This window comes from Pseudopodoces humilis, chromosome 2, assembly GCF_049639895.1.
Source record: "Pseudopodoces humilis isolate 2021_Gansu_Grassland_sample_001 chromosome 2, ASM4963989v1, whole genome shotgun sequence".
NCBI classification, from domain to species: domain Eukaryota; kingdom Metazoa; phylum Chordata; class Aves; order Passeriformes; family Paridae; genus Pseudopodoces; species Pseudopodoces humilis.
In genome coordinates this window covers 62,811,466-62,837,960 of record NC_142201.1, presented here as the reverse complement: position 1 = coordinate 62,837,960, position 26,495 = coordinate 62,811,466, and the positions used below count along the sequence as shown (strand labels likewise).

The window sequence follows — 26,495 nt, the reverse complement described above, 5'->3', positions numbered from 1 at the left end:
TTTTTAACTTGTTAACTGATTTTATAAAAAGGCATAGATCCAGCCATCTAGTTTCAGGTAAAACATTAAACATGGTTTCACTGTGCCACTATTTACAGGTAGAAGTGGTGGCACTTAGAACCAGAAAGGAAAGGAAGCAAGCAGCCACTTGAAGGGGAAGCTGCAATGAACAAAGGCACAAGATGTTGACAAGGGCCACTAGCAGCTTTCCAAAGTATTGTCAGTGCTCAAGACTTTTATCAAGGACAATCAGTGAGATTGCTGTGAAGACTGGAGTGGTGGAAACAAAATGGTTGTTAAAAAACACACAAAGAAATTATATCCTTCTGGAGATTTCCTCCCCCTTGATTTACCTAGGAAAAAAGTGCCAAAAGGAAAAGTCGGTTCTGCAACACACTGTGCAAGGTATTTTTAAAAAGACATAGAAATTGTGAAAGTATTTTATCAATCATGTGTATGCTCTCATTCATAATTTTGTGTACGTTTCTGGTCATTTATTTTCACAAAATATTAATTTAAATTGGAAAAGTGCAAAGAAAGAACTAGTAGAGAATTAGGAGCATTTGGTTTTTGAATAGTTTAGTAGAGCCTGGCATCATCTTAGCTATCAGGAAATTGAGAGAAAACTTGGTGACTTGCAATTAGATTTGAGAGTAAATATTGAAGCTGAAGAGAAAATATTTAACTTAAAGGATAAAGCAGGATGTTAAGAGATATAAATCTGTCTTGAAAAGATTTAGATATGGAATTTGAAAGGTTTTTACCAAAGTGCAGTTCTGAAATTTAGACTAGGAGGGAAAAGAGCTTTTTATATTTTGAAAGAGATTGTATAGCTAACTGGCATAATTCCTGGTGACAGAAAATTAAGCCTGCAGCATGAGTCCTTCTGTCACAACCCACATATATCAAGCCTTTGAAAGTAGCCTACACTTATTCAAATATTATACAAATAAAAGATTGACCTATATTTATACTGTTTTAAGCCCATGCTGAGATCATCCACTGATTTGGTATAAATGACATAAGAATTTCCTTCTTTTTTCTAGAATTTGTGCCTGAAGATCTGCAGTTTTTCTCTAAAGCCTTGGAGGCAGATTGTGACCAGGTCTCCAGGTCTGCAGTGCTGGTGCTCCTGGTTATGCTCTGCTCCTTCTGGTGCTCACACATTCAAGGGACAGTGGTTTGACTAAGGGGCCAGGGAATTTCTTACCCAAAAAAATCAATTTTGTAGGGGCTTGATATAGTCTTAATTGCCCCTCTGTCATGGGGTCAGATTTGCTTCCTACTGTAGCCCCTTCCTAGCCAGCTTTATTTAACCAGCTTCTTGCTATTGTAAAGGACTTTGCAGTACCCTCAGTCTCTCATCTTTCTTTCTCCTGGCATGCTATATGGGTGCCTTTTGATTCTTTCCTACAGCTGACAAGTTTGTTATGGAGTACTGGGAGGTGTTGGCCTGTGGGAGATGGGAAAGGGACAGTAGATATTTTAGGAACCATTTTGAACCCAGGATCTGTTTCATGATTGCCTGGAATTATGAGGAGTCAATTTGGTCACCTGGGTGGTCTCTTCATTTGATGGGACTTCTGCTGAAACTTCAAGCTAGGAAAACAACACATCTTAGTGTGGTATCAGTGGAAATTAAATAAATCTGTTCCATATTGCACAGTAGATCAAATATGGATCAAGGACAGTTACCATAGTTAACTTCAGCTGTGTGGTGCATGGTGGGCACTTTCAGGGTTGAGCCCTCTGGTGTGGTGAAAGGCAACATCTGGGAATCCATAAAGGAAAACTTTTTTTGCCACATGCTTCTGAAGTACAGGGTGCTCACCAGGGTGACCTGGCTGAACGATGACCCAGCGCTCTCCAAGGTCATCCCACGCACATCCCCATCTGTGTGGAAAAAAGAGACAAGGGAGGGGAACACATGCAGTCCTACATGCCTAAAGGCCAGGTCCATGTGACTAAATAGAGCAAGCTGAGACCACTCTCCATCCCTAAGGGCAAGAGGTACAAAGCACAAGCCACTGCTCACCCTCTACCTTCCCCTCCCCACCTACACATGGACCTCACTGGGGTTGCCTGCTGCTCCATGCTCTCCCCAGAGCTGAGGTTGAGCTGGTCAGTGTTTTTATACCCCATTTTGACTTTTTAAACTCAGAGTCTGATTGCTGAGCTTATGACTCTGTGTGTCCCCACAGCACCCTGAAAGCATTTAGGGCCATGAATACAGTCCAAGGGGAATTTGGCTGTTCCTAATCAAAACTGAAAACACTGCAAAGGATTGCCTTCTTAAAAATTAAGGGAACAAGGCCAAGTGGTGACCAGCTTGACACTGCTTACAGATTCAGACCTATTCCAGCTCTTTCTTCACATTACAAATGAATGCTAACACAAGAATTAGGCTTCCTGGCCTTCAGCCTTGGTTCGGGCAACATGGACTGTGGCAAAATACTTTATGCTTGGTTAAATGCAATTTCTCCCATTAATCTTATTTTACATTTCATTCATGTGCAACCATTCTAGTGGGCCCCTACGGTACCTGCAAGGTCAGTGGTGATCCATCCCTGTATGTGGGTGGTGTTGGGGTCAGTGAGGTTGGTTTGCAGCAAGCTGCTGTTGGCCCAGTGCGCTGCACGCTCTGCAAAGTCAGGCAAGAGCTGCACGCCCGCGTCCACAAAGAGGGAACATCCCAGCTGGACCACTGTGCCTTGGCTGGAGTCAGTCACCGCTTGGTCCACCATGTGCATGAAATCCTGCACGCTTTGATCTGCCAGGCAAGAGACAAGCTGCAGTTGTTGGGCTGAGATGAAAGATAGCACAGATTGCCCCAGGGATCCATAGCTCTTAGCTCCAGTGCTGACACTGGTGTGCTCAAGCCCTATAACAACTGGAGCACCCTTGACTTTATGGAGTTTTACTGTCAAGGGCAATTGAAAAGCTCCCTTCATGTGTCTGTAGAAATCACTCTGGTGCAGATATGTCAAGAGGCTGATCTCATGGCAGGCTTGCAGCTCTATTCAGGCACAGCTCTTAACAGTTCATAAGGTAATTATTCTTTCTTGGGCACGCTCTGACTTCCCACCAGTGAGGTCTAGTGCCTCTGGCCATGGCTGGCTGAGCTGCCAATGCCACAACACTGCTGTCTCCTTCTCCTGATGTTATCCATCTATCCCAGGAAAGGCATTTCCCTGATGGCCCCTCTGCCACCCTTGCCCCTCAGGTGTTGCTTGATTTCTTGAAGGATGGTGTCCCAAACTGGCCCATTATTGCTGATGAGCCCTGGCAATCCTAAACTGAGCTGATAGATTGCTTCATGTGTTACAAGTGACTCCTTTATTTATATGGTCCACAGCAGTAAGCTTTTATTTTTTATTTTCTTTTAAATGCCGTGGTCTGAGGTATAAAGTATTATTCTTGTGTACTTTGCATTACTGTGGGAGCACTTGGTGAGCTCTCTGGAAGATGTGAGAAGTCAAAGATGCTAAATTAGAAGCAGAGATAAATGTGAGGAGTGGTATCCCAAGCTTGTGACTTCACCAAAGTGCTTAGATAACCAAAGTCCTGAATTCTTACTTGGACTACAGCTCAAAATGGCTTTAATCAAACCACAAGGTGAAGTAATATTAAAGCATGTCATTTTGTCTGTTTTGTCTAGAGACACACCCCATTATACATTGTTTTTGTTAGTCCTAGAATAAAGGTGAACAAATTTTCCAAATGTTGAAAGAAGTTTACAAGTGCATGTAAGAGCAGGTTCTCTGTGAGCAGTGAATAAACCACCAATGTTTCAATTGTTTTCAGCCTGCTAAGGTTTTAACCATATCCTTCATTATTGTTTAGGGCAGACCAACAGAAACATTAATGCAAACATCCACTGGAAGAAAGAAATTTTATGATACAACAATACATATACAATTTGGGTTTATTTATGTTATAAGGAATTTTATCTAAGTATTTAATTCTTTATTTGATTTAGACTATTTGGGGAAGTGGTTTCCTTCCCTTTTACTGGAAATACGCTGTATACCAATAACAATAGATCCCATCCTACTTTATTTTCACATTCATGCATTAATATTACTGAAAGCCAAAGCTTAATGTGGTTTATGCCACAGCTAAAATGGAGATAAAATGTCTGCTTGCTCTGATGTGCCACATGAGAAGAGAGCATAAAAGAGCTAGCAGGTCATTAACACCCCCTGCTCTTCCCTGTTATATTTTCTGTAGAGATCTGTGCTTGAATTTCACTTTGAAATGTTATTCTGCAAGGTCCTTTCATAATAACTGAGCTCATAATGACCAGAAGTGTCAAGCAAAGTATAATCCTTGTATGAAATAATGTTGTTCAGGAATTGAATTTACAGAAATAGGAGTCCTGTAGGCAAGACTTTGTTATATCAGCTGCTCATAATTTAGATGCACTGTCCCTGTGTCAGTACATGTAGATGTATCTGTATAGATCAGCCAGAGTTAGCTCTTACTGCTGTGGTGGGGTTGAATATCAATGCTGTACAGGATGGTGGTGCCGACTGAGGCTGGTTACACCACGGGACAGTGAAATTACTGTGGGTTTTAGTCTTCATACCCTGAATGTAAATTTTATGCTGAGAAATAGCAGTGTTATCTCTATACATAAGTATTGTATGTAAGCTGCAAATTATGAAGATGAGGCAGTCATCTGCTTTTCATAAACATTCTGCCCATAATGTAAAATAGTTTTTGACATATGATTTGAGATGGTAGGATAATCCAGAGCTAAAATGAAAACAGCACCCTTAAATTCAGCTGACTTAATGTTGGATTTAAAGACATCTGTCTTTCCCATATCCCTTCCAAATTCCCATTGAGTTTTATATTTTAGCCTGCTTTCAGATGCAATTGCACCATCCATCTGTCAATGTATATCTCTGTCTGCCAGTCTCCTTCTGATAAATTTTCATCTTTTTGGCCAGTTGTAATAGCATTAGAAAAGTCTTAAAGATAATTCAGCTTCTGCAGGTTTCATAAAATTTGTTAGTGGGATAGGAGAGAAAACCAGTGTTCTCTGCCTGGCAGTTCTTTGCAGAGCACACAAAGGAGACCAGGACCCAGTGGACACGATGGACCTCTGACAAACCTGGAGCAATTCTGCTGTTCATGGAAGTAGCTTTTCTAGATGTAGCTGTATTTTGTGTCATAAGAGAGTAAGTACTGATTCAGAAGAAAGAGGAATTGACCTGTGTGTCAACTACTCCCTTAGAATTTCCTTTGTCCACCTGATACCTGGCTGTCAAAGATGGAGAAAACTACATCTTGCAGTGAGAAATCAGAAGTTTAGTACGATGTGTACAATTCCTGTCACCAGTAAAGCTGTGAATTTATTACAAAATATAAGACAGTAAGTATCTTTTTAAAGTACATTACCATGAATACTGTATCCTAGGGCATCTTGTAGCTCAGTAAAGGTATTTCCTTGAGCTCCAAATTGCAGCAGCTCTAAAGAAACAGCCACACTTGCTGGAGAGACTACCAGATTGGTCCTGTTCTCTGCTTCAGACATGTGCCGGTAAAGAGTGATGGCAAATTCAGTCTTCAGCTCTTTCAGTTCATCATAGGAGATGCAGTTCCCTTTGGTTAAGCAGCAAGCAGACAGGATAAATGCAGAGAATAAAATGGGCAACATGAAGACGAGCCGGGAACAGTCTCCTCCAGCTAATACCTGCAATTAATGACACGGATATCAGCAATAGGCTGAGCTGGCAGAGGAACTTTCCATCAGTGCTGATATATCACTTGCAATAGTAATGACCACCGTCAAAATACTTGTCTAGGTCTATTCAGTAGCTTACTGTCATTTAAAAAAAATTAAATTATTATTACTATTACTACTATTAATAATAATAATCATCATCATCATCATCATCATCTATGTATGGACATGCTGACGACTCTTTTGACTAATAAGAACTGAATATTCCAGAATGCTGTAGCATGTAAGATGGATGGCCACTACAGAGTGTGGAGCCACACAGTCTCTTGGTTAAAAATTAACTACCTGCACACATGATGGGACATCCCAGTGCAGTCTCCATGCTGCTGAGCACCCACAGTTCCATTCTGTCCCCAGCAGAAAGGGGGTCACCCCTCATGAGGTGCAGAAATCTAATTGGAGTCTCCAGACTGGGCTTTGGATCCAAGTTTTGAAAAGGCTGGCTTCATATTTCCCCCCCAGATATTCCTTCTATGAAATTTTTGCCAGTGAAAGAAAAGGTTATATTTGCAAAAGGCTCCAATGCTTGCAGCACAAAATCACCACATCGGATTTTTGTGGGAAATCAAGCATTGGTCAATGCTATATTCAGAGATACTTAGATTCACATTTAAAGGAATAATGCTAAAATGAGAGAATAGCTTTCCTTACTGACGTTTTGAAGATTGTATACAAGTATATTTTAAAAGTTACTGCACCTTCTTTCATCTCAGGATTTCCTACAAATCTTTCTCAATGCCCTTTGCTCTAGAGAGCACCTCTAATGCTTCATATTTACTCACAGTTAGCTCTGTTAAATTGTCTTGCCTTTCTGTGTCCTTCTGGATGCCTGAATGAAAGCTGCCTATGAACGTCTTGTCTCCTTCTTTAATAGGTAGTGGAGCAAAGACTAAGTCATGAGACTGCATTTAAAGGGATAGTCAGTGATCAGAGTCTCTGTCGGCGATGTCTGTACCACTCTGTCCAAATTCCTGTAGGCTACAAGCTCTATGGAGAGCCAGGCAAAGCAGCATGCCACTGACCAGCAAATCCAAGGCAAGGAACAAAAAGGTACACATGGAGATAGAGTCAGCAACTTCCTTGTGAGCCCTGCTCGAGCCTCATGAGACTTGTGACCTGCTGGTACCGAGCAAGGCATCTCCTATCTCTCTTCCCACCCCCCTCCTTCTTTTATATGAATTCCATTGATTCCTCTGCCACAAAGGGGAAGAGAAAGGGCTCTCTGTGTACCAGGCACACAGCTATTTTTTTACCCCCACTTTGAAACCTTATTCAGAAATCCCATGCAATTATAATGTCTTTATTTCCCTTTCTTTTTTAATTAATGCCATCCAAAATAGCAAGATTTTCTTTCACTCTTTAGTTCCCAGAAGGAAAGAAACAACAAAGTACTGTGCTTGAAGGAGAGCAAATGAAGAATGGACTTTGAATGGACCAGAAGCAGAAGAGCTGTGGTTGTGACTGCTTTAAAAGCAGTTGCAGCAGTTCATGGCTTTCTTTGTGTGATGGGATCAAATCCTGCCTATCATATTCACAGGTTCAACCTCACAGGCTCAGAATGTCACCTGAGACAACCAAGATTTGGTTTAAAAATTAATGTAAAACTGCAGCTTATTAGCCTTCCCAGAGTTTGATGTTATGCACTTGCCTCTTTCACAATATACATTCTTGTTGCACATGGGAAAGAAGACAGTAGGGAAAAAGGGCACTACAATCAAGCAATAATTTAAGTTCTCCTGTTTCACTCTTAGCAGGGAAGGCACAGCCACACAATGGAATGAGGGCCCGAGTGAGAATGAAGCAATGGGCCTCCCTTACTCTGTTCATGTGCTGTTCCTCTCTTCCTGCTGTTTGGAGAATATGCCAGAATAAATGCAGACACTGGGGTCTGTTTCAGGATCCTGGGATTTAGAGCGCATTCCTGCAAGGACTGATGAAGCGCAAGAGCTCGGTCAGTCACAGCCTAATACAACAGGCAGAAATGTAATTTTCCCACAGATTTCAATGGCAGTATCTTCAGGCTAAAAACTACATTTGGGCTTAAGGGTTTGGCTGAATGAGGACCTCTCTGCTGAAGTTATCATTAACAGTTTCCACTGAAGTGGATCTGTATTCAGAGGGAATGAAACAGAGGCCACCAAGTGATTTCTTGAAGGGCTCAGAGCTGTCAATAAGTAAATTAGCTCTGATCACTAGTGAGGACTGTACACTGGATTTGATGTGGTGTTCCCAGAGGCTCTGGACCTGAAAACACATTTCTTCTGTGCCCTTCTTGACACTCTCCTGTGGATTTATTAAGATTTAAATGAAAGGTGGGGAACCCCTGAAGGTTTTAGGCATTACTGTCTAAAAATAACATTCAATCCCCACTTTGCAAAAATGTTGCTATTCAGACTTGGGGTATGTATTTATGGAAGACATAATTGAAAACGAGACCTGGTAAAAATATTGTGGAAGACAGCATAATTTCAGTGGGAAAGGGAAAAAGGTGTTCTGGGTCTTATCATAAGGAAGATTTAAAAATTGGAGTGTTTGTTTCAAATCTTCCTTCTCTGCAACTCCTAGGAAAGGAAAGCTGTGGAGGAATCTTTGCATCAAAAACAGTGTTTTCAGACAAGCAGTGAGGACTTAAGAAAACTAAAACTGGATCAACATTGTTCAAAGCAACCATGGGGTATAAGAAATGTGTTTTACATATAATGAATAGGAAAAAAATCCACTGGTGAATGGTGAGAAAGATAGGAGGCAGTGGAGTAAGAAAGAAGTAAGAGTCAGTGAAACTAGCTGTGGCTAAAAAGTAAGTGTAGAAGCCTTGGGGTAGGTTATGAACATGTATCATAGTCAAGGTCAGAAATAAAATTCTCATGCCTGTTCAGTTTAGCAGCCTAAGTTCAAAGTTTCTCTGCACCAGACTGGGATCTGCAATTGAGAACTGAGTGTCCAAGGAGAAGCCAGTGCCACGTCAGGGTGAGTCTGAAAACTGAGGTTGCCAAGTGAGCCCAGGCAGCCAGAAACTGAGCTGTCCAAATCAGGATAGTTCAGGGGGGCTGCAGATTAATTAGGCCAATTACAGAAATTCCACCTCAGAAACAGAGGGGTCTTGGACCTACTGAAGTGTTAGAGTTGGGTTGCTGTGGAGAAAGGGAGTTTCTGTCTCCTTTAAAGGACTTTTTTTTCAGAGCCTTCATACCTGCCTGTGTCCTGGTTTAGGCATCACAGCCTTCTTTGAGGCTTAATCTGGCTCTGCATCACAAGGTACTGAGGGAGGTACTGATAAACATTCTGGCAATAATTTTGTTCTTAAGATGCTGAAAACGTGTTTTAAAAGGCATGCAATTGACTGGTCCCCAAGGTAACACTTCGAAGTCAGGAAGGGGCAGAGGTAGCATCTGTATTTTGAGAAGTGCTTCTTCACATTGAGATAACTTAGAACTGACTGTGAGGGAAGTGAGGAAAGAAACCGAGGATGTCTGGAGAAAACACAGCACAGGAGTGTGTGGGTGGCATTCTGGAGCACAGAGCACTGTGTCTCTGTGGAGCTCCTCTGAGCTTCTACAGGAGCAACTTTGAGCCTTCACAGGGAGCCCAACCTCTTTGTTCCCTCACTAAGCAGAGAAAACCACCACTCTTTGAGAAGGAAGACAGCACAGAGCTTCCTTAGTGTGAGCACCTCCCCACACAGGGAGCCAAGCTGGTGGAAAGCACTGGAAAGAAGCCATAAGTGGTGGCTGCTTTCCACGATGGATTAGATCATATCTGTGCCTGCAGTGTGCCAGTGCTGTTACTGCACAGCCCCTCAGTGTCCCCCTGTGTGACCATGGTGCTGGGCAAGGGGACAGACTGCTGAAACATCCCCCTGCTGCTCAGCACTGACAGATGCCATCACAGGCGGCTTTGCAATGTCTGGTGTGAAAAATGTGCAGAAGTGGAAAAGAAAAATGAGGGAAAAAGAAACAGAGACAGCTGTTCTCCAGAATTACATCTTCAAGGTCTTCATGGTCCAGATTCTGCTCTTAGGTACAGGAGTGAATGCCAACCCTGGACACAAACCTGGGTCCTCAAGCAAATTAAGAGCTGCTAGGGGACTATGGGCTGGGAGACTCCTCTGGGAGACAGGCTGCTCCATGACTGTGGAAAACAGACTCAGGGTCCAGCCTCCACAGTGGTGGCAATAGGAAGGAAAGTCAGGAATTTGTTAGCCCTGGAAGCAGCCAGAAGTCACAGGACTGAAATGAGAAACCAGAGGGAAAGGCACAGCTTGCATAGGCAGTATGGGCAAAGCAAGATTTCTTTGGAAACTTTTCCTGACAAACAATTTTTTTCTCACAGGAGACTGGAGTTACCTCTGATTTATCAGTGTTCTAAGAAAATTGAGCCCTAGTTTGGTGTGGCTGCTGAGAGGAAAGGGAGAGTTGTTCTGCTTTGGGCTCTGGCCAGTTTGCTTCAGTTGCATTCACTTTACACAGTGATCTGGAGCAGAATTTGGCCCAGGGAAAGGCTGGAAGAGAAAAAGACGAGAGAACCAGCAGGAAGCAAGTTTTCCTCTTCAGAACTCTTCTGTTAGCTTTTTTGTGTCAGGTCAGTCTCCTGCAGTCTTCCTTCCACTCTAGCACAACCCCATTATCAGCAAGGCTACTGCACATTTACCCCTTCACAAATGAGAGCAGAATTTAATCTTCTATCTGCATCTGACTTTTGTGTGCTAGCTCTCCTTAACATATAGAATAACCCTAGGGAAATTAAATTGGATCCAAACCAGCTTCCTTCCTGCTTACATCTCTCCTCCAGGAGTGAGCCTGCACTGCAAGATGCCAGCACATTTGCTCAGTCAGGAAGGTGGTTCTGCTGAATCTCAGGATCAGAAAAATTGGCATCATCGTTTCATACAGAGCTTATTCTGTGGGAAGGCAGATGGCTGTGGAGCCACAAAACACCCAGATGAGCAAATTCAAGTGAATTTTTTTACTGCTATCCCCATGCTATGTAAAAACCAACAGTGCCTCTGCCTCCCACTGGAGTGTGAGGCAAAATCTGTCTCTTCAAAGGGGGACCACTTTAGAGGGTTGCTTCCAAAGAGGAAATCTATCTGCTCAGTGAGGTGTCATGGTTTGAGCAGATGACCTTGGTGCCAGCCTGGACCTTCTGGGGAAGTCATACAGTGTAGAATCCCACAATGGAGATCCATTCTGCTGGAGCCCCCAGATCACTTCACTCACACCTGCCTGGCCTGCTCCAGGTGGAAAGAAGTGCTTTTAGCAGCAATGAAGGCTTTTTGGCAGCTCTACAGGAGCAGGTAGTCTCCCTTACTACATGGCTGCAGGTTGGGTAGCAGAGGAGCAGTGGAACAGGCTGGCTATAACCAAACTGAGCAGCACTTGGCTCCCAGTCCTCTTCAGCCCCTGTGGATCTAAAACATGAACATAACATTTTGAAGGGTTCATTTTCCTCTATCTCTAATACTCCAAGTGGAATAACAGAGTAGTGGTTTCACAGCACCACCCTGGGAATAAGTGTTTCCCGCTCTGAGAGATGCCCCAAGGGCACCCTTGGAGGCTGGGTTGGCAATGGAGGACTGTGTGGGATCCAAGGTTGGGCCAGGCTATGCCACAGGAGCTTTTGAGTTGAGTCTGGAAATAAATGGGACCTGCCAGGGGCAGTTTTGAAGCTAGTGACAGCAACCAAAAACTCATCCACACAGTAAGTTAATAAATGGTGTGAGAAATTGGTGCTGGGTTTAAGTTCAGGTCTGGAGGTTAGGTTAGGTGTTTCTGATGTGTTATGTGATATCTTCTACAGTGAGATGAATGATGCCTTTCTCCAGTGTGAAGCAAAGTGAAGCAAACAGGAGTTCCACTTCCACTGGATGAGGTTAATGCCATAACCTCATGGTTATGAAGTGACAGGTGTTTCCACACACAGAAGAGTAGGCTGAATAAGAGCCTAAATCAAGCAGTTTTCTGACAGTGACTGTTCTCATTATGTTTTTTTTAATAGACAAACTTCAAAAGGGCTGAGAAATTAATAAGACCACTTCTTATTTTTTTTCAGATTGATGACATTTATTTGAATTAAAAAAAAAATAAAAAAGGAAGAAAAGCTGATTGAGGAAAGACTAAGGATTTTTGACATCCTTGTTGTAAAGCAATAGTTGTCCTATGCCTGTCTCATCGGGAAGACAGCTTAAGGAACACCAGGAAAATGATGCATGAAGTCTAAAGAGAAAATCTCACTGCGTTTAAATTTTCTGCAGTGTTGTATGAAGATCTTAGCAGTAAAGCCTCTTCCCTGTGGACTCTGAATGTATGATAAGAGCCCATCCCTGTGCACAGCTGACCTGTGAGGGCTGCTGTCACAGATCAGCTGCTTAGCTGACTTCAGTGGCTCAGAGGTGCTGCATCAGCACATTCAGAGTTGACTTGTCAGTCTGTGAAATGCCTCCTCTGCCCCCAGACATCACCGTTTTGGTATCTGCAGATTTAAAATGTTTCTGAGATAGAGTCAGTACCCTGCATGGGGCCTGGTGGAGATTCACACTCAGACAAGACATTCCAGTGAGCCAAAGCAGGAAAGGGGAGCAGCACTGTGGCACCATATTTTCCTCCCAGACAACTCCGTGAACCGACAAATTAAATGCATTTGCTGTTGACATGGAATACCAAGTAAGTTAAAAGCTGATACCCCCAAATACTTGTCTAACTGTCTGTCACAGTCTCTTACAGTGCCAAGAGAATGATGCCAAGTAAATGACATAGGAAGAGGTCCTCATATGAGCACACTGCCAGCTGAAGTTTCTGCTGCTGATCTGACTGAAATGACAGGGAACCAAACAGAAGATGAAAACATAAACACATTTATAAAGTTGCAGTTCTGACTTTCTATAAGAAGTCTGATTTTCAGAAAGAGGGGTGTGGTTGAATAGGCAAGACAGTTGAGATGAAAAGGGAACTTATAGAGTGAATAGCGTGGAAGAACATGGTTTTGCATAGGCCATCCTAGCTTGTGATGTGGCCCCAAGCTGGGAAGAGAAGCACAGTTTTGTGTGTTTGCACATGTAGCACATACTTCCTCCTGCATGCACTTCACCCAAACTAAGCAAACCCTCCTACCCAGGCAGCCCCACTCTTGCAGTGCCAGCCTGTGTGGTGAAATGGTCCTGCTCCACCACGACAGGTGGTGGAGAAAGGGTGGGTGGGTGTTTCCACATCCCTCTGCTAGCAGGGCAAAACAAAAAGCCTTTGTTCTTTGGGAGCTGATCTGCTCTCACAGCTTCAGGTTATAATCCCTTTTGGTGACATCACAGGTACTGCTGAGGCCGCCAAGGTGATGTCACAATGAGAAGCTTATGACTGTAAATGGGGAGTAAGTCACAAGAGCACATGACCTCAAAATAAGCTAATATCCTGTTATTATATAAGTGTTCCCAATGCTTCAATAAATGTGCCAGTAACAAAAAATAAGAAATAAAAAAGGCCCAATGGTCTATCAAGGTATGTGAAGATGTGTGTAAAGTTGACATTTCTTACAGACTCACACATCCTCTATTAGTGTGTCTTGCTTCTAAAAATCTTCCCACTATCAGCTCAGTTTTTAAAATCAGCCTCAGGATCTTTCCTTATTTCAAGAGAAAAGCACAAAAGTTCTCCATATTTTGACATGTCCAATAATCACATACATGCTTAGTCATAGCAAAGCATCTCACCCAAATGTAATCTACACCTTAGTGTCATGAATGTGTTAAGGAATTTGATCATATAGGAATATGGAAATGTGTCTTTCCTGTGAAGCCCTCTGGGCTCCATAGGGAGTACCATAGAATGGGTGTATATCTGAAACTATCTAATTATTATCTGCTCTATTCTTATGATAAATAGGAATTAATAAAATTGAAAACACTGTACAAATGTATCACAGAAAAGCTTTATTGCAGCTATAAAAATGATACTTTATATGCTGAGCTAAATTCTTTGAAGTTGGAAATAATGTTCAGAATCTCTAAGGCACTTTTGTGTAGATGTCTCCACTGTTCTGCAGGTTTATTATTTTCCATGGTCAAGTATTTATTACATTTTATCCTGGGAAATTTTTAATGGATTCTTTTGCTTTGACAGGATAAGAAGCACATTTAAATGCCTCTAGGGGTAAATTATTTCACATCAACACTTTCAAGCACAAAGTCTGGATCTTCAGTAGGTTTTTACATTATGCAAGTAGACATTTAAGGTACTTAATACTTTCTAACCTCTAGTGCCCTTTTTACACAGAGACAGGCAGTCAGCAGGGATTAATCTGATCCTAATTAACCACAAACTCTTCTGATACTTGGTCAGTGCACAGTAGCATGCTGCCAGGTACACAGAGGTAAACTGATCTGGATTATCTGCCAGTGTATGTGCTTCACAGAGGGAGGTCTGCGCTCGGTGCTGTGGGTGAGCTATGGGCAGATACAGCTTCAAACATGCAGTGGGGAGGCTGCTGGGCAAAGCTGCAGCTGCAAGGAAAGGAGAAAGCACTAATTAGAAGGCCTCTTCTTAATGGCTTTCTATCAAGATTTCACTGTCAGAGATGGCATTTGTTGGTGTGGCACCCTCCCAGATGAGATCCCTGTTCCCCGCCCTCTCCCGATGCAGGTGTCACAAGCAGAACAGAGGCTCCCAACAAAGTTTATTAGAGAAGTGCTCTCATTGAGTCATGAGGTGCATAAAGAACCCCCCTGCTTTCTAAACTTCTCCTCAGAGAAATCTAGGTGCAGATGGATCCAGTCTTTGCCCAGGACTTTATGTTGAAGAGATTACATTGCTGTAATTGAAGCTTTGTGCGAATTTGGACTGCAAGATTAAGAAAGGAAAACCAAATATATTTATATGAATAAAGTAGATTATTTATTTTATTGATGGTGATAATTATGATGATTAAACTAAAATACCTTAATCAGAATGATTTACTACACAGTACAGATATTTATAACTACTAGTGCAGTGCACTATTTATTGAAGCAATATTGAAACAGCAATATTAAAGCTAGCAAAACAATTAAGTAGAGATTGATGTTATTCAGCCATACCAACAACTGTGGGCAAATCTATTCCGCTCAGCCTTGAGGGGAGTCCCCAGTGAAGGGAGGAGTCTCCACACACACTCCTAGAAGAGGTATATTAGATGTGCTTGCCATTAAAAGGTAGGATTTCATTCCCATGGGAACAGTTGCCCCCTCTGAGTCACTGGTGTTGGTGATGGTGCTCCACCCTGCTGGTGTTGATCCCCATTAAGTTGTTGCCTCAGCAGAGAAAACTGGGGACAAGAGGTGGCAGGGAAACCTTGCTGCAGAGCCAAAAGAATTCCTGCCCAGTGTTAATGCTGAGTGCTAATAGCTCTGGCTCTTGATCTCCCTAGCAGTGGCATAGCCAGCCCAGCACTTGAATAGGAATCCAAGATACTAAACAAAAATTTTTCCAGGAAGGACAGAACAGGACTTGCTGTCTGCAGGCTCTTCACAGACCCTCAGCTCTGCAGGACCACAGCTTTTGAAATGTCTTATTTGTGATGGTCACCCAGGCCTTGCATATCAGATCAAGGCAGGCTGATAGGATCACCCTTACAGCTCAGGGAAATAACTTTAAAATTGAATTTTTTATTCTGTGTTATTGCAAATGTTCATACAGATGTCAAGAACAAGGAAGTAGCAGAACAAAAGTCAGGGGAGAAGAATGTCCCAGAAATGGGAACCTGAAAAGTTAACTTGCTGATACTGATGGAGCTAAACATAAGACAAATGCACAAAGAAGCTACACGGAATTTCTTCAGTTAAAGTGGTGACCAGGGCACCTGCAGTCCTTTGAGCATGGTGGGATTCACTGCTTGGGGATTATCTTTGTTCAGACTGCTCCAAAGAGTAGAGCCAAAAGCCAGCTCAGGCCATGGGAGCAGGCAATCACATAACCACATGAACAAGTATTGGTTTCCAGTGTAGTTTGTTTGCTTTCCAAGCTTGTTCTTCTCTTTTTCCCCTCAACTCTGAAACATTCCTCTCTGAGGCATGGTAGTTCTTGGAGATCAAGAGAGTTAAAATAGTTCCCAGAGAGGCAGTAATTTTGGGAAGCTGACATCTCTTCCATCAGCATGTTGTCTGACTGGTATCCAACCATTAGCTCCTGACAGAGATGGAACCAGGCAGGAAAGCTGAGCTTTCAGGGCTGTAATGCAGAGCCAGTTCCTACAGAAAACAAGCACTGCCTTCTCCTCCTTTAAGCAGAAGTCTGCTGGAATAGGCAGCTAATAAAATAACATTGTTTTGTTTATGTTTCTCTGTGGTAAGCAGAAGTATATTAGAACTACGCTTGGTGACACAAGGTTATTCTCAATTTTTCCTTGGGAAGTCTGGGACACCTCATGGTTGAAGGTCTTGTGTGAAGCCACACAGAAGGCATGCACCATTCACTACAGGATGGCTGCTGATCTTTTTATGGAGTTGTTCTCTGTGCACTTTTGTCCAGAGATGCCTTTCAAGCACTGTTGTATTCCCAGCCCCTGAGGTTGTATGTTCGGAAACAATAAATCTGTTTTCTGGAATAAAACAAAGTTAAACTGTTAAACAATCTTGTTTCATCGGATACACTATTTGTAATAGAGAAGAAAAAGTGTTAAAAAGCTAATTGGTCTGGTGAAGGTTGCTTCTTTGAGGGCACGACAATGCACTGATTCTGCTTGAGATGTGGCACAGCACATATGATCTCTGCATGACTGTTGCAATTAAATGTAAGACATTCATTTCTCAATGCTTTCCCCTCCCCACCATGCTTAATGTCTATTTGCTGCTGCTTGGTTGTGTAACAACTCTATTAATTAGGAAAAAGTGTCAAAGGACCAGCTAATGAATGAATGAATTAATTAATTAATTAATCCTGAATTGAGAATTTTTTCTTTTTTCATGTTTCCTTTGTTTTAGAAATAGAACAGCTACAGCCTTCTTTAAATGCTCTTGTCAAATATGGGGATGTTTAATGTTGCAGTTTCTTGGAAAATAAGACTCTTCAGCATTTCAAGAAGAGAAAAAATACTCATAGATTGTTTGAGGGAAAAAAGAAAGCACTAGCAGTTGTCACAGTGCCAAAATTAATTATTTTGGATTGATCCGTTTGCCTTGATCTTTATGACCCTCAAGGATTTCAAATACTTCCCTGTCAATCATTTAAATTCCTCAGCTAAACCCTATACCTCATTAAATAAAGAAATAAGGGGGCGTCTTGATATGCTTTTCTTTAGGCCTGTCACTCCAGAGTCTGAAAATACAGATCACGACATCTTAAAGTATTCTCAGTTTTCTTTCCAAATAGCAAAAAAAAAATGTTTCTCTATACAGTTCATCACATTCTCTTCAGTGACACTTTTTGGCTGGAACCACTTAGGACTAACTGCACATGCAAACTTCAGTGGTAAAAAGAGACCCTGAGACACCAAATTTACTGGTGACCACGCTAATGTCACCAAATAAAAAAGGATTGCTGGGTGACAGGCAAAGGGAAGAAAAGGAAGGGTATACTTAGAAGACATATATAGAAAAACTTAAGATGTGTGTGAACATTTTTGGATGTGTATTGACTTCTTAAAGACTGAAGTCTGATGGAAATATTGCAGAGTGGGGAGAGGACTCGAAGTATCATGGGATAGTGTATATTATATACAGTGCACAGAGGCTGTGCTTTTTCAGTGTTCCAGCTATGCAGATTCATTTCGTATGCATTATCTATTTAATCCCATCATACACCCCTTTTGATACATAAAAGCCAACTCTTGCCCTGATCTGTACTTTCCCATGAAAAATAATTTCTCATCTGAGAGTTCAGCCTACTTTTGTTCCTGCTTCTTTAAGATGGCATAGCTGGTTAGTTTCCCATTTTCAGTTTTTCACCTTTCATCTGCTTTTCCCATTCTCTCGTGATGTGGCAAGAAATACAAACCAGAATCTGGACCTGGAATGGTGCCACAGGGGAAGCTGAAATCAGAAGCAAATCAGAGCCATTTGTAAATCAAACCTGAAAAGTATTTTGCCACAATTTGTGTCTCACATTATTGTGCATTGAGATAACTTAAAGTGGAAAGGCATCAAACACTGAGGTTGTAAAAAGGCTCAGAGTGCTGGCATTGAAATTTAGTCCCCAGAGAGTCCAGATGTCTCAAGTTTCTCTCCTCCTAGCAGGTAAGACCATAGGTAGCGTGGTGGCCCTTGGCTAGATCTGATGAGTTGTCCCTGCCAATAGCCCTGCAGAGCAGCACTTAACTCCTCTGGTGTGTGTCACATCCCGCACCTTCAAGTGGCCCATGGGGCTGTCCCTGCCACATGCACATACAGCTTGTGTGGAAACATGCTACACCAAAGCTACACAATTTGCAAATCTGCTTTCTTGCCGTCCTACTTGCCTCTCAGGCAGCACTTCCCAAGCTCTGGGATAAAAAGTGTCCCCTTGGTGAACGTCAGGGGACATACCTTGCACTGCCACAGCAGCTCCTGACCTCAGCCAGAGCAGCTGATGCCCTTCAGCAGGACCTGCAATCTTGTACCTGTGGTTCTTGCCCTGTGTAAAAACCTGATTGCATGTGGCATCTCCAGTGAAGCTTCCCAGAAAAAACAATGATTATTTCAGTGGAAAGCTGTTGCTCAGTCCTTGAGACTGCTGGTCCCCAGAGTCTAGTTCTGAAAACCAGCAATAAGAAATAGGATTGACTGTTATTTCTATTACCTTTGGGAGAATTTTCTTATGCAATTTTATTTTATTTTATTTTATTCTATTTATATAAATTATTTTTCAAGGTAATATTTTTTCATTTACCCAGAATCTTAACTCCTGTATCACAGATTGCAGCATGCTGTCTGTACATATCATCCATCCATATCTTGTCTTCTTTTTCTTTTATGCCAGCCCTTACATGATTGCACATCATTTTCAGATTTCACACTTCTGAAAGTCCATATGGTTGTCAAAGTCTTTTCTGATGCCACTTGTTTATGGCTTCAAAATAATCAACATAGATTCACACATCTTTTTTTTTTTTTTCTCTGTTCCTTCCCCCAGTCTTTTTTGTACACAACTCCAATCAGATTAATTCACTTTTTTCTCCAAATGATGCTGCCAAAGTTAACACATCAGCAGAGAAGGCCTGGAACAAAAATATGTTCCATCTTGCTATGCTCTTCATTCATGTCAGGCTGCAATCTAGCTGTCACTCCAGAGAGCAGCCAATTTTTCTTTGGGCCATCTACCAAAAATGGCATCATCAGAAAATATTCTGGTGACCTGGCATGTCTGAGAGACAACGAGCCTCCACTGCAGAGAACAGAGCACACCACCATCTGCATCCCTGTGGTGTCACTGAATGACTCCCAGGTATGCTGAAAGCAGAGTTTTGCCCCTTACAGTCTGCTAGAGACAAGGTAAATACCAAATCCTGTGGATTTAGTGAGGAGGTGCTAAAGAGAGGAGTGGGCAGGAAAGAAGAGGAGCCCTGGGTCCTGTCCTGCTTCTTTCTGGACAGAGATGCAAGTGCAGCCTCAGACTTGAGACAGGTCTGAAGTGGGGAGACAAGGCCTGTGTCAGGGAGCTTGTGCAGCTGGCAGAATGGGAGCACATCCAGGCTCATGCTGGCCAAGGAGGAGATAGTGATGTACTGTAAAAGAAAAGGGAAGAGGAAGGCAGGAAGGAAGGCAGGAAGGAAGGAAGGCAGGAAGGAAGGCAGGAAGGAAGGCAGGAAGGCAGGAAGGCCAGGGAAGAAGAGCATATGTGGGGACAGGCAGCATAAATCCAAAAAGAACTCATCTGCATGGACAGTGGTTGGAAAAGCAACCTGCCTGGAGCAAAGATTATCCTGGAAACCTGGAAAACACTGTGCATTTGGGCCCTGCTGGCAACCTGACAGCTTCAGCATCCTTATCCCCCAGGGTTGACGGCTTCCCTCCACATTCCCTATCTCGTCTTAATCTCTCAAAGAGTGGGACATTGCACAGCCCCACATGCCTGAAGCTGGTTCACCATCTGGGGCTAGAAAATTGGAGGAGGGTCACAGATGGTTCCCATCTTTCTGCTCCTCTCCTGCCCTCTGGCTTGTCCCAGCACTACCCTGACCTCATGGCCAGCTCTCTGGCAGCAGCAGACCTGGCAGTAGTTCTATCAGTTGCTGCCTCAGGCAGCCCCAGAAGTCATTTCTTCAAAACTTCTGCAGAGTCTTTACACATGTGGCAGGGTGGCAACCAGCATCCTCACCCATCCTATGGGAAAACCACAGGGCAATCAACTCTTGAAAGAAAGCAAGGCAGCAAAATGTCAGGGAGAGAAACCTGAAGGGCAGAGGCTGCATTTCTGTGGCTTTACATGGCATGACAGGGGAACACTGGCATCTAGTCAAATTCCATAAGCAGGGGCACTGAGTAATTAGTTAAAGCTTTGCTTTCTTGTGACAAATCCACCCCCCCCAAAAAATAGGAAAAAGTGGGACCCATAACCATGTCATGGCAAACCGTGTGAAAAAACCCTCTTCCTCCTAATCACAGCCCAGTTTAAACAAAAATATGTCCATGCGACAGTACATGTGAGCTGCAAAAAATGGCTGTTAATTCATGGAAGCAAGAGGAATTATAAAATCGGTATTATGTGTTGCATTCTTAAGGAGTATCTGTTCCGGGCAGCCCTGTCCCCAGGTTCATTACACCTAAGGAGCAGGAGCTCTCCAGCAGCACTGCTAACCTCACAAGAAGCATTGTCTTGGCAGAGGTTGGGTCATACTTAGCAGATTATCTCCGTACCAGGAGGGCTGCAATTTTCATCAAAGTAAACAGAGGAATTCGTGACAGGCAGCCGGCTTACCGAGCCGTGCTCAGGGGCTCGTTCACAGCGGATGCTCGGCTCCATCCCAAGAGCAGCCCCGTGGGCTGTGGCCGCTTCCTCGCCCTTGGCTCCGGCGCAGGGAAAGCACACGGCGGAGCCCTTCGGGTCACGGAGCCGCTCCCTGGGTGGCGCTGGAAGGCAGGCCAGAGAGGCAGAGCCGCGGGCCGGGAGCGCAGCACGGCCGCCGCCAGCAGCTCGGGCTGAAATACAGAGCAGGGAGGCTGCGAGGGCAGCAGGGCACCGAGCCAGGGCCCGAGGTCCCCGCGGTGCCCCGCCGGGGCTGGCAGCTCGGCGCGCTGTCACCGTGCGCGCTGTCACCGCCGGGTGGCGCTGGGGGCGCGCCCGGGCCGGTGGCTCCCGGCGCACGGCCCCGCCACACGCCGGGAACACGGCACACACAGGGCCCCGCCACACGCCGGGAACACGGCACACACAGGGCCCCGCCACACGCCGGGAACACGGCACACACAGGGCCCCGCCACACGCCGGGAACACGGCACACACAGGGCCCCGCCACACGCCGGGAACACGGCACACACAGGGCCCCGCCACACGCCGGGAACACGGCACACACAGGGCCCCGCCACACGCCGGGAACACGGCACACGGACGGACATGACACACGGACGAACACGCCACACGCAGGCCCCACCACACACACGGACACGCCACACGGAGGGACACGCCACACACACGGACACGCCACACGGAGGGACACACCACACACACGGACACGGCGCAGCCCCGCGGGCATTCCTACCCAGCGGCCATCTCTGGCCATATCCCTCGCTTCCCATCGCCGTTTCAGTATGTGCCATCAGGTCGGCGGTTTTCATTTATGACGGGCAGATCGGATTAATGGCCTCCACCGACCAAGCTATCTTTCCATCTTATGCACCATATATTCAGGAGGAAAGGGATCGAAAAGGACATCTGATTGAAACGCCAGCCGTGCTTCAATGCAGGAGGCTGAGGCACAGCAGGGGCAGGATGCACCTGCACAGCTGTGAAGTCCTCTAAGACTCCCCTTCTGTGGCCAAATTGAAGCAACACTGTCTATCTGTAAATTAAAAAAAAAAAAAAAAAAAAAAAAGCAGCAAAGAGCAGCAGTTTGAATATTGTTCTTGAGCTCCAAGGCCAGCCCAGCGCTGTTTGAGTTGTGTCCACACGCTTCAGAGATGCCCCACAGGTCACCAGACACAACACACTGCAGCTGGCCTGGCTTCCCTCCCGGACTGCTGCAGGATCTGTGCCGCTCTCGGACACAGCCAGCCCACAGTGCTGAAGTGAGGCCTTGCATTGCAGCTCAGCTGAGAGGTGTTTTTGACAGCATGACCCTGAGAGGCTGGGTTGGTGTGGGATGTCCAAGGGAACGTGGGATGACAGGAAAATGCAAAAAGCCTGGTGGGAGAGCGTTGGAGACAGAGAGGCCAAAGCTTCATGTAGCCTCTTCTGTAGTGGGAACAGTCCTAGAGGTGAAGGGCACCACCAGGAAGTGTCTTGGTGAAAGCTGCTTGAAGTGGTCCAAAACAGAGACAACAAGCAATCAAACAATCCAGTGTCTGAACCTGCTTCACTGTCCCACTTCCATTTACTGCTGAAGACATATTCTGCCAGAGGATTTATACCCTGGGAGGCTGCAAGGCTTTCCAAAGCAAGCAGTTGGGTTCCTCCACAGCTATCTCACAAGCCGTTGGTTCCTGAGCTCAGGGGGACACAATCTTCCCCAGCTACTGAGGCAACATGGCCCAGAAGCCTGCATTGACTTCTAGAACAGAAAGTGCTCGATGAAAGTTGTCTGGGTGAAGGCTGCAAATAAATGTGACTTTCTTCTCATGCAGGGAATGAATTCAGTGCTGCTTACTGCCCTGAGCTGCTGTGGACACCCGAGGAATTAAGAGAGATTCAACAAATTGAGGGAGGATAAATCCATTGGTAGTGCAGTGTAGCAGTTGGTCACACAGTGATCTGAGCAGTTTTTGGCTCAGGAAGTCTGGACTCTGTGTAAATTTAGCAATTTGCACTATGCCGAATCCTGGAAGCTGGGAAAGAATGCCACAGGGAAGATTGCTCTGTACTGAAATGACACTTGAGCTCAGATGAGAAACAAGTCATTATCCAAACAGAGGATTCTGAGGATTCTTTTTTTTGGGAAGAGTCAACATGGTTTTATAAAAGGAAATCTCATCTTTTAAATCTGTTTGGGGCTTCAGAAGGCATCAACAAATAGGTGTAGAGCTAAGAACAGTTTTCCAAAGCCCTTCATCAAAGCCTTTGCAAGAAATCCTGGTGTGATGGTTTAAGAGGTAAGGTTATGTGAATAAAGGGCTGATTAAAAGGCAGGAAACAAACGGTAGAAATAAATAGCCAGCTCTGACAGTGGAAGGAGGTTGGCAGTGGAGTCATGCAGGCATTTGTACTCAAGCTTACATTGCTCAGTGTGACTTAAACCTGGAAAAATGGGGGCTTTGTGAGATGGGAGTTTGCTGAGGTTATTAAGCATCCAACACAGTAAAGATGATGAACACCTGGGGAAGCTACAGAAAAATCTCACAATAGACAGCAATTGGACAATAAAAAGGCAGATGAAATTCAACGTAGCTACTTCTAAAATTAATTACATTTTAAAAGTCTCTGATTTTGCATACATGAGAGTAGGGTCTCAACTGACTTTCTGCTTGGGAATTGGACTTTAGGGCTATGTAAATATCTATGAAAAGGGTACCTCAGTGATCACCTGCAGCCAAAGCAGCAAGTTCTATTACTAGGAGAGAAACAGAGAATAAAATGGAAAACACCTTCAAGCTGTTCTGTACATTAGTACAGTGCATCTAAATCTCCAAAAACGACATGTATTTATAGACCCTCTAGTTCAAAAAGCACACAGCACAGCAAGGTAACAGGGGGTAACAAGAATGAACAAAAGCATGGAATGGTTTTCCTATGAAGAATACATTACTGCGTTAAGACTTTTCAGCTTGACAGGAGAAACAACAACCTGATTTCTTGCAGTAGTTAACACACTGTTTGAAAGTGTTTCTTAAGCCCTTTGTGAGGTGGGACTGTCTTCCCAACACCTGGGCAACTCCATTCTGTTGGGCAGATGGGATGACCAGTGCCAAAGCTCAGGCTGCTGAACCTGAAGTCACTCCTGGAAGACCTCAGGACTCTCAGGATGTAAAACCAGATGATTCAGAGATATGATGAGGCAGTTGGGTCCAGAGCTCTCACGGCTGGATGCAGGTTCTTTATGGAAGGGTGGAAGACGGCAATAATGTTTGTACTCTGAGCAACGGAGTGGCACAAATTTGTGCATGTTTGTGAGGGAGCAGAAGGTGAGAAACTCAGGAGCTCATGGGTCAGGAGAAGCTAACTAAAGGGATGTTGTTGTGGGTATCTCCCACAGCCCAATCAATCAAGAAGGAAAGACAGATAGAACCTTCTTTAAACAACTCAGGAGTTACTCAGGACAGACTAGAAAAATTCCTGTCTCTTGTAACTGGAAAGATCTGCCAATTGGAATAAACTCTTCAGTGCCTTCAGTCACAAGGTCATCACTCACAAGATGTTCTGTTAGGCCTGCCGTGTGTCTGTATCTAGCAAAGTTTTGAGGAGAAAATTACTAATCACACTAGAAGAGTGAGTCAGGGATGCAGAAAGCTGCACCTACACAAGTCCACGGGACTGTATGGGCTACCACTGATAGTGCAGCAGAAACTGCCCAGTGGGATGACCATGACTGATACACTGAAGGGCAGGGCTACCACCCACAGAGACCTTCACTGGCTGGAGAAGGGTGCCAGTGAGAACCTTATCAAGTTTAATAAAAGCAAATGAATTGTCAGGCTGACAGAAATTCTTCTTCCAGCCAGCTAAGCACTCGTCATCATCCACATCCATACATTTGTGTAGAGTTTTGGGAATGTCAGTACAAGAGTGATATTGACAAACCTGAGAGAGTTCAGAGGGTCGAGTGAGAAGACCATGGCTGCGGGAGCAACTGCAGCCTTCCAGCACCTAAAGCAGGATTTATAGAGAAGACAGAGCGCAGATTTCTCAAAGGTGTTCAGTGAAACAAGAGGGAAAGATCACAATTTTGGACGTTGGAAATTCTCACAGCAGATTAGGAAGCAGTTTTTCACCATTACAGTGGGTAAGGACTGGCACACGTTGCCCAGAGACACCATAAATTGCCACCTTTAAATACTTTCAAATCTGATCAGACAAGGTCCGGAACAACTTGATTTAACTCCAGAGCTTCAGGCTTGAGCAATTTGTGCCTGCTTTCAGCAGATGCTTTGGACTAGATGACCTCCAGGGACCTCTTCCAACTCCTGATGTTTCTACAGCTCTGTAAGTGCCATAAAAATATATATAAATTCCACAATATTAAATCATAAAACCATAAAAACCAAACAAAGCCAAACCTAAAGTGCTTTGCATATACAATGTAACGCTGACATGCAGACGTGTCCCATGGGGGGAATAAAGAAATGCATAGTAGGTAACACCACACACTGATGAAAAGAAGAGGAAAGGATGATTATGAAGACCAATGGAAATCAAACAAACCCGGATGGGATTTAAGCATGAAAGATTACCAATATGTGTCACAGCTCCTATTTTATTATTCAGCTTTACTAGAGAAAATGATCTACAACACTACAGTGAGAATCAAGAGACCCAGTCTGCAGAGGCAAAACTGAGTCCAACAAAAAATATTTTTGCTGCGTTTATTTTGTAATTATCCCACCAACATACAATGCCAAAAGCTGCAGAGCTTGTGGCACTGCAGTCATTTTCAAAGCCTAGATAAAATACTCTGTAAGTCTGCAATACTTCATAGGTGAACACACAGAAGGTTACGTACAACCAACTTGTCATCTCTATTTTATTTCACAGAAGCAGTGCATTCTGAGGTAAAAGGAGAAAAAGTTCAGAAAAAACCTGCAGTTCTCAAAAGACATTGTTGATAATTTAACCATATCAATAAGTAAATGTCATGAAATTTGTGCATATTCAAGTCTCTGAAGAGATAAGCCCCTTCTTAAATAATGGGAAGGGAATTAATGAAGCCTACCTTCAGTGAAACTTACTTCGTAACCTGGCTTTCTTTTTATAGACAGAAAGTTTTCTGTACACTATCGCCTCTGATTTTCCTGACACTCAGTGTCAGGAAACTCAGTTTAGGACACTCAGTTTTTTACAAGATTTGGTTACAAGCAACATCCATGTAAACAATTAAAACTTTAATCTCTAGTTAGGTATCAGTAAACAAAACAGAGACAGAACCAATGGGGACAGTACAAATGCAGAGTCTGTGGACACTCTTTTGGATCTCTTCCCATCAGGATTAACGTGGCAAAATCTGGAGCTGAGATGCTTGTGGAACTGCTGGTTAATAACACACATGGACCTCATGACTGACACTTGAGCTGTCCTGTACTTTCCTGTGGATGTCCGTTCCCAGTGCTTCCTGCCACAGCAGGCAACAGACCCCAGATGCGATGGACTCCTTCTAGAGCATGCAGAAAGATGGTTCAGAGCCTCCTCTTCATTAAAAACCCCAATCAGCTTTTGTCAGGAGTTTAGTGTTGGCATGATGCCAAGATCAGACAGCTACATCAGCTCAAACAAGTTTTTTATTTCATGTCCAGATCAAATGTTATCTGTATTATTAAAATATTGTGCAAATACCATGATTATGGACAGATAATGATGAAGCATAAATTTAAACCCATGGATGCTGACTGCTAGGCATCACTGTTTGTATGGTGAAATGCAAGCTGATGGAAAAAGTGGCTGTCTGACTTCACAGTGTTTTACATATATTTTGGCAGGGTACAAACAATAACATGGGAATACAACTT

At 43.8% G+C, this 26,495-nt stretch overlaps 1 protein-coding gene across 1 annotated transcript in view; it reads right to left on the bottom strand.

Annotated features, from left to right (window-relative positions):
• Positions 1 to 21,406, bottom strand: part of SERPINE3 (serpin family E member 3) — a 31,474-nt gene extending 10,068 nt beyond the window's left edge. The window contains exons 1-5 of the mRNA XM_088051292.1: positions 20,929 to 21,406; positions 20,605 to 20,825; positions 5,407 to 5,701; positions 2,543 to 2,770; positions 1,696 to 1,893 (exon numbers count right to left, since the gene is read on the bottom strand). Coding sequence (XP_087907418.1) covers positions 1,696 to 1,893; positions 2,543 to 2,770; positions 5,407 to 5,701; positions 20,605 to 20,825; positions 20,929 to 21,406 — 1,420 coding nt within the window. The remainder of the gene's footprint in view (positions 1 to 1,695; positions 1,894 to 2,542; positions 2,771 to 5,406; positions 5,702 to 20,604; positions 20,826 to 20,928) is intronic.
• Positions 21,407 to 26,495: the final 5,089 nt, after the last annotated feature.